General features: G+C 49.6%; 1 protein-coding gene and 1 long non-coding RNA gene across 19 annotated transcripts in view; one reads left to right on the top strand and one right to left on the bottom strand.

Moving 5' to 3' along the window:
• The window catches only part of RALGPS1 (Ral GEF with PH domain and SH3 binding motif 1), a 299,000-nt gene that overhangs the window by 241,290 nt on the left and 44,830 nt on the right, over positions 1-12,880 (top strand). For all 17 annotated transcript variants that reach the window (XM_086325117.1, XM_086325109.1, XM_086325108.1 and 14 more), the window contains 2 exons: positions 6,847-6,984; positions 9,339-9,432. In XM_086325117.1, the coding sequence (XP_086181243.1) occupies positions 6,847-6,984; positions 9,339-9,432 (232 nt within the window). The remainder of the gene's footprint in view (positions 1-6,846; positions 6,985-9,338; positions 9,433-12,880) is intronic.
• Positions 7,254-9,507, bottom strand: LOC147362516 (uncharacterized). 2 transcript variants are annotated; one of them, XR_015136320.1, is made up of 3 exons: positions 9,374-9,507; positions 8,940-9,024; positions 7,254-7,391 (listed from the first exon to the last, which is right to left on the bottom strand). It is a non-coding gene; the product is annotated as an uncharacterized LOC147362516 (long non-coding RNA). The 2 variants fall into 2 exon arrangements; XR_015136321.1 differs by having other exon boundaries at positions 7,369-7,506.

The following is a 12,880-nucleotide window of genomic DNA, read 5'->3' as shown; positions in this document are numbered from 1 at the left end:
CTAAGAAACATGGTCTCTGACCACCTGACACGAACCACCTGGCCCTACCCCTTTTCTGCAGACCCAGGAAACATTTGTCTTCATGTCAGCCAGCTTCCAACACCTTTCACTTGAGGAATATTCTTTCCATGAGGATTTGTTCTGAAGTCCATGTTTTACAGGGTTGATACTAATTAGTGGGCCCTAATTAACACTCAGAGTCTTCTCCATCAGATAGGGATCCTAAGCCGCCTGCTGAGATCTCCTTTTGCAGTTGATGGCATTGCTTTGGGCTCTCTTTAAAAAAAAACAACCAAAAACTCTAATGAGCTGCTGCTCTGTTATTTCATTTGAAATTTATCAGGACAGTTTATGTGATCAAACCACGCAAGTATAGTTCTGGGTGCCAGCACTCTTCATTTCTGAAGTTTGAAAGTGCTTTTCAAAGCAGAGCAGGAGAACATGGAAAAAAGTCTTTCATCTGAAACTTTGAAAGAGAGAGAGAGCAAAAATGGAAAGCATAAGATGGAAATGTGGCATATTTTTATGCTGCGGAGGGTTTTTTTTCCCCTCAACGCAGCAGAATTTTCCTCATTAAATAGATAGCTGTGTGAGAAAAACCAAAACCAGACTCGGGATGGAAGAGAGACGGGTGGCGATGGAAGGAACAAGAGAGCAGTGACTTTCTGGGCTGGTGGTGAAGCCCGGTACCAGCCTCGGGCTTTGGCTCTGGGAGGCTGGGAGCGCCCAGCTCCGAGCAGGCTCCACGCCACCGAGCCTGGTGTCCGTCAGCCTGAGAGAAGTGTCTGTTCAGGAGAGCACCTCCTTTGTCAGCATGACACCCCCACTTCAGGGCCGGGGCGTCTTGTGGACACCCCCGGTGGGGGAGCCTGGATTCACCCTCAGGAAGAAGGTTTGGCCACACGCCCCTGGGATTGGGACCAGTCCAGCTGGGGAGACGTCCACAGGAGAGCCAGCCAAGGGCTGTTCACCCCGGCCCCTGGGGCCGTCTGCCTCACCACAGCAGGCTGGTTGGCACCCCTGTTGCAGCCACCGCAGTGTCACCAGGCCCTGGGTGGGGCATGGCAGAGGGAACAGAACATGTTCTGGGTAACTGTGCATCTCCCAGGAGGTCGAGTCTGCAGCCAGGCAAGCCACAGGGTGGATACTGGCTGCCAGTGGTATCCTTGGGTGGGCGGCAGGCCACAAGAGGGGTCCTCACAGCGCCAGCTCTGACTCTGGGACCCTCGTCCCTGTGCCAGCCAATGCCTCCCAGCTTTCAGCATCCATATCCCAAAGCTTTATGGGGTCAGGCGGCCTGAATTCAGATCCTGATTCCCGCCACTTGTAAGCTGTGTGGTCTTGGACAAGTCACTTTTGCTCTCAAAGCTTCCATTCCCTTATCTGTAAAATGAAGAAATGAGTACACCTATTGTGCCCTGCCAGCTGCTGTGAGGTTGCAGTGGAACAAGCAAAGCCGGCCCTTTCCTGTCGCAGATGGTGGCTGTTACCCTTGTGGTTGTTCCTCCAGCGCGTCTGTACCTCCCAAGGGTGGCTAGCCTCCCCCCTGCCCGGCACCATTCAGCCTCATGGCTGCCAGGACCAGTGGCTGATCCAGTAACTGTCCATCTTAACAAGGTCAACAACACAGTGTCCTCTGCCGCCGTAATGCTGTGTAAATAGGAAAGGAGCTGAGACAGCCCAGCTGTGCTGTCCCAGTCGAGACAATAGCTCCCAGAGCTGGCCGTCTGAGGTGGGTGGCCACACGCGGTCAGCATCTGGGCGCCATCCACGGTTTATGGCAAACCCAGCTGGGCGCATCTCACCCACTCCAAGTGGGGCCTTGCCGTGGAGACAGGCTCAGCTTCAAGGGCACCTCAGTGGTCCAACCCAGAGCTGAGAGGCTCTGACAGCCACTGTCATTGCCCCCGGTCACTGTCAGGGAGGTGGAAAGGCTTCCCTGAGGCCACCCAGCTGGTTGGTGGCAGGGCCAGGCTTCCCAGTCTCCTGGCTCTGAGCCTCACACTCTCCACTTCCACCACAGCTGCATGTCACGTGGCAGAGCTGGCTGGGCCCTCAGCCTGTAGTGGGGCCACCGGCGATGGGACCTAAGACAGATGTGCCACCACGGGAGGAGTGGACAACACGGCCACCCTGTAGCGGTCAGTCCTCCTGGAGAATGTTGACTACAAGGGGGATACCGGGCAGGGAGAGCCATGGACAGGTTGCCTCTGGGTTCAGCTGTGCCCTGTCCTGCCTCGCCTGCTGCCGGGCTCCAGAGGACCCGGGCTGGGGTCAGAGAAAGACTGACAGTATGGCCACCTGCACCGACTGACGTGTGTTCGAATCCTGCCTCTGCCACTTCCCAGCTGTGTGGCCTCAGACAAGCAGTGCCGTGCTCTCAGCTCGTTTCTTCCTCTGTAGAAATAGAGTGAGTGAAGCAAAGTTGCTCCGTCGTGTCCAACTCTTTGTGACCCCGTGGACTGTAGCCTACCAGCCTCCTCCGTCCATGGGATTCTCCAGGCAAGAGTACTAGAGTGGGCTGCCATTTCCTTCCCCCAGGGGTCTTCCCAACCCAGGGATCGAACCCAGGTCTCCCACGTTGCAGGCAGATGCTTTACCGTCTAAGCCACCAAGGAAAGATATAAATAAAGCCTCCCTGAAAACAGAATGGTTATTACAAATCAACCAACAGGGCTAAGCTCTTAGTTTAGGAGCTGGCACATAGTGAGTGCTCAGACTCAGATTATAATCATCAGTTGACTCCCAGTGTCTCTTTCTTAGCTCCCAAATGAGGATAAGAATGTACTTCATAAGGTTATCTTGTGGACTGAAGTAGGCTTGCATTCATACCTTCCTTCTTTCAGCTGATGTTCACCAGGCAGCTCCTATGTGCTCTGTTCCAGCTGCTGGGACTTGAGCTCGTGGAGCAAGACATTTCCTCTTCGGAAAGGTTTACATAAAGTCTGAAGCGGGCATCAGACAGCAGATACAGGAACAGTCCCAATAAGTATCTAATTGCGGTGAGCACTGGCCCAGTCCAAGTGGGCGGGGCTATTCTGATGATTTCATCACAGTTTAGGCTTTTAAATATTGCCAGTTATGGACTGATGACAATACTGAGAATTTTCCTGGACTTACGCAGTATTAACTGTAGATTTCCTGCTTGGAAGCAGTTTTTGTTGCAGCAGTGATGAGCCGTTTAGATGCAGACTGTCAGGTGGTGCCGAGGTTTGGGGTCTGGTCAGGGGGCCTCCTTTGGGAGGTCCTCTCCACCTCACATGTGGTGGCCTCGGCCTGGACTGGGGGAACGGATATGTTTCGTGGAGTGAGGAACAACTGTACAGTGGGGTTTGCTCCTGTGAAGTAATGAGCTCTCCTTGCCCCCAGGAGACAGGCAGGGGCTGGGTGGAGATGGTGTTCAGCTTCTCCTCGCCTCTGTTTGCAGAGCCAAGACCTGAGAGGATGCAGAGAAGCCAGCCCTGGTCCTCACAGGGCGGTGGAGGGCGAGCCTTCCCTGTGAGGGTGTTATTCAAGAAAGGGTGACTAATTCCGCGACCAGTGAGTGAGTTGGAATAGGCGCTGGAGCCAGAGAGACCTGGGTTCGAATCCAACACACTCCTGAGGCCTTAGGCCAATTTCTTAATCTCCCTGAACTTTACTTTGCTACTCAACCCTCACCATGGGGTTGATGGGAAGATCACAGGAGATGAGGAGGTTCCTGTCTTGTAGCAGATTCCTAGGAAGCATCGTTCCTCTCCTGTCTCCTATATCCTGCTCCTCAGGGCCTTGCTCCTGAGCCGAGGTTCACTCTGCAGCTCAGAGCCAGTGGGTTTGGTCTGCACAGCGTGTCCCTTATCCCCTCACCTCCTGCTCAGCACTAGGGGATGCTTTCTGTTGTGGTTCAAGCCTTAATGGAATTTTCAGGATCGCCGTTCCCGAATCCTTGGGGAGGTAACCAACTTAGATTTTCAAACGGGAAGAGGGAAAACACAATAAGAGAAATCATGAACCTGTGAAGTTAAACCTTCCGAACTTGGAGCTTCCATACAAGGGAGATGATTTCTACTTTTTTTAGATTTTGGAAACATGGTGCCACTAGAAAGAAAGGAAGTGGAAACGACTCCTAGGAGAAGTACTAGCATATGTTTCTGTGATTTAACAGTTTCCCGTAAAAAACGTGTAGCTATTTTAAAAGCAGACGAGTGACTCATGGTATCCAGCAGCAGCAGTCCACTGTGATGGCAGGAAGCATGTTCTCTGGGGAGGCAGGCGTGGGTTCAGCTCCCACCCCTATCGCTTACCAGCTGTGTGACCTGGAGCAAGTTATACATGCTCTCTGCATTTCCTTTTCCTCCTCTGTGAAATGGGTTTTATAAAGACAAATGACACAGTGAATGTAAAAATCAGTGCAGTGCTGTCCAGCCATGCAGAAAACCCACAACTTGCCTATTAAGTACCTGGTTAGTTACATTTGTTGCAATTCTTAGTAGTTTAATAGGAAACTTCTAAGGCTATAAATTTTCCTCTGATTACCACTTTGGTCTGATCTCTTAAATTTTGTTACATAGTGTTCTTATTGTCATTGCATAGTCTTTGCATAAAGTTTTTATTTTAGATTTCTCATTTTTTCTGTGCGAGTTCCTTATGAGTGTGTGTTTAACAAATGGTTAGAATTTTTTCTATATTTTTTATTAAATCCTAGATGTAAGGTCAAAGAGAACATATTATGGCATTTATATTTTGGAACGTATTAAGCTTTTATTTTTAATAGACTAGCATATAATCAGTGTTTATAAGCATTCCATGAGTATTTTAAAATAATTGTCTTTTTATTTATATAACACCAAGCTTTTAATTGTTACTTCAGTTCAGTTCAGTTGCTTAGTCGTGTCCGACTCTTTGTGACCCCATGAATCACAGCCAAGCCTCCCTGTCCATCACCAATTCCTGGAGGTCACTCAGATTCACGTCCATCAAGTCGGCAATGCCATCCAGCCATCTCATCCTCTGTCGTCCCCTTCTCCTCCTGCCCCCAATCCCTCCCAGCATCAGAGTCTTTTCCAATGAGTCAACTCTTCACATGAGGTGGCCAAAGTACTGGAGTTTCAGCTTTAGCATCATTCCTTCCAAAGAAATCCCAGGGCTGATCTCCTTCAGAATGGACTGGTTGGATCTCCTTGCAGTCCAAGGGACTCTCAAGAGTCTTCTCCAACACCACAGTTCAAAAGCATCAATTCTTCGGCGCTCAGCTTTCTTCACAGTCCAACTCTCACATCCATACATGACCACTGGAAAAACCATAGCCTTGACTAGACGGACCTTTGTTGGCAAAGTAATGTCTCTGCTTTTGAATATGCTATCTAGGTTGGTCATAACTTTCCTTCTAAGGAGTAAGTGTCTTTTAATTACATGGCTGTGGTCACCATCTGTAGTGATTTTGGAGCCCCCCAAAATAAGTCTGACACTGTTTCCCCATCTATTTGCCATGAAGTGATGGGACCAGATGCCATGATCTTCTTTTTCTGAATGTTGAGCTTTAAGCCAACTTTTTCACTCACCACTTTCACTTTCATCAAGAGGCTTTTTAGTTCCTCTTCACTTTCTGCCATAAGGGTGGTGTCATCTGCATATCTGAGGTTATTGATATTTCTTCCGGCAATCTTGATTCCAGCTTGTGCTTCTTCCAGCCCAGCATTACTTAGATACGTTCATATAGAACACATACATACATATATCTATAGATACATGTATATGTATATATTTTTGTATGTACATACATATGTGCACACACGCACACACACATTCTGGAAAAGACATACCAAAAGCCACCTCTATAGTTGTGGCTTTGTTGAATCCACTTTTGATTTTTGGCACTTTTTTGCTTTGTATATTTTGGTGCAGTATCACTTTGTGCATAGAAGATAGTAATCATTAGCTCTTCTCAATCGCCTATGCCTTTAATTAATATCAGCCCTTCCTCTTTGCCTCATTCAGTGTGTTCTGCCTTCAGTTCTGCTTTGCATCAGCACTTGTGCACTTCACCAGTGTTATGGGTTTAGTGGCAGTACTCTGGAAGGGGGCTGCTGGAAGGCCATGCCGCCGGTTGTCCACGCACACCTCGAGATTCTGAAGTGTGGCCCTCAGCAAGCCAGTCAGCTGGACCACGCTGCACAGCCAGTCCTCTTCGCTCGTCTCTGGTTAGTCAGCTTGCCCCCAGTTCCCCTTGGGGTGATGCCCTGAGGCTGTGCTGAGGCTCCCTACTGGCCTATCACAGCAATGTTTCCACATCACACGTTATTTTCTTATTAAGCACCCTTAGCAGGAGAATTCTCTGTCTAGCCTTACTTCTTTGTACCAAGGACTATTGCTTTTTTGATTTCTTCTTTTGTTCCTTTATTTATGATTTGGGGGTGGGGTATGTGTGTGTGCACGTAAGGAAAGATAGATAAACAAATAGACTAACAGTTAAGTGAATAAATGAAAACCTGAATTCAAACAGTGTTCTCATGGGTATGACACCTTAGACCTATTAAACAGCAGTGGTTGGTAAAACACAAGTATTCATTCATCCCTTTCATGTCCTGTTATTTTCCAGCTGGGTTACAGGGACTAACCCTTGTTGCTGGAAGAGTGTAGGAACTCAAAATGCTAAAATCTTGCCAGCATTCATTTTGGTTGTTGCTCAGATGTTTGATTTACAGTTGAGCAGTTTATGTGAACAGTTAGTAGTCGGGATTGGAATTGAAGTCCAAATCATATTGCAGTTTTCCATAATCACCGTGTACCTTCTAGCAGAGCAGTTCTGTTCTGTGCCATTCTGATAAATGAACACCTTCCATCATTAAATATCTTCTTTGATTTTAGGCATCTATCTTCTGGATTTAATCTACATTGATTCTGCGTATCCTGCCTCAGGCAGCATCATGGAAAACGAACAAAGATCCAATCAGATGAACAATATTCTCCGAATAATTGCTGACTTACAAGTTTCCTGCAGCTACGGTTAGTCCCCCTGGTTGTTGGGATTGTGAAATCTTTTGGGTGCAGCACATTATCAGTGAGAAAGTTCTAGAGACCAGGTAGTCCCCACCCCAGGCTCTTCGTTTTGATATCCTGAGCATCAAATGCATGCTGGATCCATTGCAAGCATGTTTGATCATCAAAGACTGTGCAGACTAGACGTTACCATCCCTGTATCACAGATGGGGAAACCGAGGCTGAGCATACTGTGGTCACCTGTCTAAGGGCACACACCTAGTCAGTGGCAGAGCCAGGTCTCATCGATGAAGAGCTCTGTGGGCAGCTCCTGGGTGGCTCTCCTCCAAGCAGATTCTGGGACTCGGGCTCCTCTATCATGTGGTTCCACCATGTCCCACGGTGCCAAGTCCTCCACGGAACTCTGCATCCAGCTGGCAGATGCAGAAGAAGAGAGAATCATATAAGAATGGGACTTCTGGGTCAGACTTGCACATGGCACTCATTGCTTCTGTCCAGGGAAGGTAGGAATGCAACATAGCTGTGGGCCTAGAGGGAAAAGAGCATTGACTTGGTCAACAACTAGCCAGGCTCTCCCACAGGTGACCAAATCCAAAGGGTGACCCTGATGATGTGCATCTGAGATGGATGGAGGAGATATTGATGGAGACGCCGATGGGCCAGCCACGTGGACACGGGGGAATAGGCTCAGCCAGGAGTCAGGTACCCAGGTCCTCCAGGAATGGGCCTGAGTGACCTGGGCACCATGTGGCAGAAGTCACAGGGAAGAGGGGAAGGGTGGTACAGCTGCGGTAATGTGTCTCCGTGGAGCAGAGCTTCACAGGAGGGGGAGGAGTAGAAGTCAGGAAGCAGCAAAGCAGGAGGAGAAGAGACCAACCCTACCTCCAGCACACGGGGTGGGAGAAGCCAGCTGCCTCCACGTGGGAAGGCCACTGCGGGGGGCGGGCACAAAACCCAAAGGTTCGCTCAGGAGTACCCCCTCAACAAACACTGCGGGGCGGGGGAGGGGGAGGCCGCACTTGTAGACCAGCTTTCCTTCTGCACAGAACGCAGGAAGAGGCCTGAGTTCCCAGGGCCCTTTCCACTTCCTGGGGGCTCAGCACTGGTCATGCTGGCCAGCAGAGCAATTACAGGCTTGGCTTCAGCGTCAGAAAGATGCGGCTTCATGTCTCAGCCCTGCTTCTTGAAAAGTCTGTCTCCTCTGAGGTTTTCTCATCAGTGACAACAGGGAGGTGTGTGTGCCAAGCCCTCGCCCCAGCCTTTCATCAGAGCTCAGGAAACGCTCACTCTTACCGCTGTTCTGTGTACCTGTATCTTCCCCCTCATCAGCATTGTGAAGCAGGGGTTCTTATCCCCATTTCAGAGACCAGAACACATTCAGAAACCGAATGACCCGCTGAGAATCTCTCAGTTACTGGGCAGAGTCATCAGAGGCTCATCTTGGCACCCAGATGCACTGCCAACCCCCTCACCCCTGCCCCAGGAAAGCAGCGGCCCTTCCCCACCCTATTTTCTGCTCCTCTGCAAGGCCTCCTCCACTGCCTCCACCTCCCTCCTCAACCAGTTCTGTCCCAACCAGTGGAGAATGGCAGAGAGGATCAGGGAGGGTGTGGGGACCCCTCAGAAAGAGTGCAGTGACCATGATGGTCTGAGGAGAGCACTTGACATGAATCAGCCTGGGCCAGAGAGACAGACAGCGCAGTGTGGCCGAGGCCACAGGTGACTCGGGTCAAAACTTCTCAGTGGAGTGACCTTGCAAGTTATCGTGGCTTCCTCCTCTGTGCAGCTTATTCCTGGAAATGAGGCAGGTACAAAGGTTGAGGCCAGATGGCTTCTAGAAATCACCCAGTGCAGAGCCTGGCACAGAACAGGTGCTCAAGCATCGAGGCCCCTCCCCATCTTCTCAGGGTGCAGCAGCCAGGCTCTCAGGCTGCACCCGAGTCTGGGTTTGGGTTGCTCACCAGGCTGAACAGGATCCATTCATTCTTGTCACATGGAGCCGGTGGGGTGGGTGAGGGAGACTGGTCCAGTTATTCCAGTGGAAACCTGTTTGAGGGCACGCATCTGGCTCTGGTCTTTGCTGGAGGCCATCTTTCCCCACCACACCCCCCGCCAAGACCCATCTTTGCTCAGCCAAGGAACCGTGGTGACCTTGGGGTGTGGGGTCTGTGGCCCAGCCATCTGGGGGGGCATGCCTCGAGGATCTGTGCCCAGTGCCCAGCCCAGGCCTGGCCCAGGGGATCATCACCAACTGTTGAAAGACTGCCTATATGTCTCAGTCCCGTCTCAGGTGGGGCCCAGAGACAGGGAGAGACAAAGACGGGGAGAGACTGAAGCCTCTGGGTCTTCTTCTCCTGCAGACCACCTCACCACCCTGCCCCACGTGCAGAAGTACCTGAAGTCCGTGCGCTACATTGAAGAGCTCCAGAAGTTCGTGGAGGATGACAACTACAAGTGAGTGCCCGCCCTGCCCCGGCCACCTGTGCAGCAGCATCCATGCCCCCACCCCAGCACGTGAGTGTTGGGGGCCCTCGGACCCCACAGAGCCCAGAGCGGGGCTGCTGAGCGTCTCCTCCCACACCAGTCCGCCCCCATAGGCCCCTCCGGACAGAGGATGGTGTTCCATCAGCTTCTCGGCGTGGCTTTTTCCAGTGGGGAGGGTAAAATTGGGGCTCCACGGCGGTGTGTGGTGCAAGCTTCATGCTCCAGGTTCTCATGACAGACTCCCCACTCAGAGCACTGAGCGGAAGGGCAGCTTTCTAGACTCATCTCCACGCTGCCAAACAGAGTTCTCAAGAGCCTGTTCACGGACGAGGCAGCTCCCTGGGGCCCCCACTTGCTGCTGGACTCTCGCCACCTGGCGCTGGTGGAGGCTCCATCTCCATTCCACGCAGCCCATATAGAATACACCCAGTTCCCATGAAGACCCCGGTGGGCCCTCTGGCCTCGTCTCCCACTCACCTGCTCTGGCTTTCAGTTCTCTCTTCATCTGTGGCAGCTGGGAATTTATCCAGCATTTCTATGTAATTAAAGGGAGAAGGAGGACTTTTCATGCTGAGTCTGTCCACCGTATTTTTTTTTTCCTGCTGAATTGTTATTGGAGTATAGTACCTTTACATGTCCCCCATATTGATTGGACATTCTTGGCTCATTTTGAGCTTGAGGTCATCTCAGAACCTCAGGGCTTTTCACACGGCCTATTATCAAGGCTAGTCTTGGACATCATGTAATTGATTGATTTCCCCCCTTAGCGCCAGCTTTGCATGTGTTCTTTTAAATCTTGTCTTATTGGTTGCGTCCAGTAAAGCATGCATAATCTCTTTGAATCCTGCTCTCCAATATATTTTTTAATCTTTTCCAGTTTTACATTTAAAAATGAGGTCAGCTTGATGATTTGCTCTTCATCTAAGTGGCTGGAAACTGTGGCCACTAGGGGCACCTTCAGGTTACCCGTTTTCATTCACCAAGCCCTTGGGAATGGCTGTTGAAGTAACACCACCCCCGCCAGCTCTGCGGTAGTGGATTTCAGCCCTGGCCGTGGGCCAGAGATACCCAGGAAGCCTTCTAGCTTCCCAGATGTCTGGGATGGGGCCTGGAAATCTGTATTTGTTTCCAAAGCTCCCCACATGGTCCTCCTAGTGGTTGGCTGTCTTTAGAAATATAGAGGTGATACCTTTAGTTGTTATTGTACAATATTTTGTTAAAATAGAATGTAATACATTTTGATCTGTTACATAATCGTAACAGCAATAGATCAGGGCCAGAGATGACCATTCAAATTATGTTTGCCACAAATTGCTCATTGTTACTGACAAAGCATTTGCTGTTCCTGAAAAGAGTACCCTAGAGTGGGAAATTATTCCCAGTTAGGTTCTGGGATAACATTTTCCATTCGTGTGCCAATAATTTTATTAAAAAGACAGTAGTTTTTCATTAACACTAATATACTTTAAGGAGAAAAATGGTCCATAAATACTTCTAACCATGAGCTAATCCTTGGACAAGCTGCAAATTGTGAGTAATTACGCCTTCCATTCTGAAGGACAATGAACACCCCTAGCACTTAATGCCTGGATTTCACAAAGGCTTTTTGTTGTGGTCCAAGTGGGCACACCCAGGAAGGAAGGCTGTGTTCTTGTCCCGGGCCCAGACCACTGAGGGGGTCCCTTCGTAGGAGGACCCTGGATCGGAGTGACAAAGGATGCCTGGGGCTTGTGACTCTGCTGGAGGGACCCACACCCCATGGCCCAGTGCACACCCAGCGGCTTGATCCCCACCTCCGAGGACACAGGCTTCCTCTTACCTTGAAGACATTGTGCCAAGGAGCCCAACCAGTGTTTTGTCTTCTTCAGTCTTTCGTCTATTTTACTTTATTTAAGAAAAATTCCCCAAATTCCGGCCACTTGAAAAGCTTGACTGTTGGCATTAAATGAGCATTATTCTGAGCCTTCTTCTGTGCATAGAAAGTGCATATATACACATGGAGAAGGATGGATAGATGGATGGATGCAAGAATAGAATTTATTGAAATTGGATTATACTGCACTTGCTATTTTTTAATTAAAACAACTTCAGTTTTACTTTAACCAGAAAAAGGAACTGAAATAAAACATAAGGAATTGCCACTCTTCAGATAAACATTTCTCCACAATAGATATTATTCCCTAAAAGAGCCTTCTAAGATTAACAGAAGAGGTCAGCAAGAACATGACGAGGTTGAAGTCCCTAAGTTCTGTTTTAACTGGATTTCCATGGTGAGCAGGGCCCATTGACTAGGTCATAAAAGATGAGCTCGTTAGCAAGCTCCACCTGCCTCCTTCACCTCTCCTGTACCACCTTCCAACTCCTCCTTAGTTATCTTGTTTCTCCAAGTTTGTAACACACACATCATGTTCAGGAATTATGATTCCTACTCTTTAGGAATCGTTTTAGTTAAACGTTTTCAGTTCTTATCACCTGTCGCTTCTCCATTCCTGGAGTCTTTATTTTAACTCAGTCCCTTATTTAGCTGGGTTTCATCGTGAAGTAGGTTTGCTCAAGTCCTGCACACTCTGATGCACGTCTTTCGTGAAAACATCTGCCTCTAACTTGCTGGGCTCCTTGGTTTCCCTCCCGCAGGACACAGAGGACCTGCCCCATTGCCGTCTGGCACTGGGTGCTGCTATAGACAAGTCTCAAGCCAGTCTAGATTTTTCCTCTTGTAAGTGACTTGTTTTGTCTACCTCGTGGGAAGAATTCCTTAAAGTTCAAAAGCCTCGCAAGGGGAATGCCTCCTAGTGGAGCTTTCCCTGGAACGGCATATGCTCTTTCTTCATCACAGAGGAATTCTTTTGGTTTCTATCTTCGACCACTTCTTCTGCGCCATTTTTTGGCTTTTCTCTCTCCGGCATTCCAGGAATCCATACACTGGATGCTATCTGCCTTTCATCTCCATGGACTTCTTTCTAATGGCTGTAATCTCCATCTCTTTCATCCTCAGTCACTGGGGTTGATCTGTTTCTCCTTTGGTATCCCTTCAGTCCTCTTGTTTCTGCCCTTGGTTTGTTCCCTGGGGTCTCCAGTCTCCCCTTTCATCTTTTGTGTTCCCATCTCAGTTTCCAGGTTTGGTTCTATACAACCCAGAGTCTCAAGCACCTGGGGGGATTTCCCCGTGTCCCCTGGGGCTGCCCTCTGGGCCAAGCGATCTGGACAGTGCTCTCTTCTCCCTCTGTCCCCTTTTTCTGTGAGGATGTTTGAGTTGGCCCCACTGTTTCTTTCTGTTTTGCTCCCACGTGAGAGGCTTCCTCTGGCTAGTCCACGGCTCTGATGGAAGGAGGTGCCGTCTGGTTCTGCTGCGCTGTGTGGGATGGGCTGGTTTTCCTTCCGCTGTGCTGAGAGGCACAGGGGTTCTCATTCTCTGCCC

The sequence above is a fragment of the Bos grunniens genome, chromosome 11, assembly GCF_055505025.1.
Source record: "Bos grunniens cultivar Pamir isolate PY7600 chromosome 11, Bosgru_T2T1.0, whole genome shotgun sequence".
NCBI lineage: Eukaryota > Metazoa > Chordata > Mammalia > Artiodactyla > Bovidae > Bos > Bos grunniens.
The sequence above is the reverse complement of the archived record's forward strand: the minus strand, read 5'-3'. Positions and strand labels throughout refer to the sequence as shown.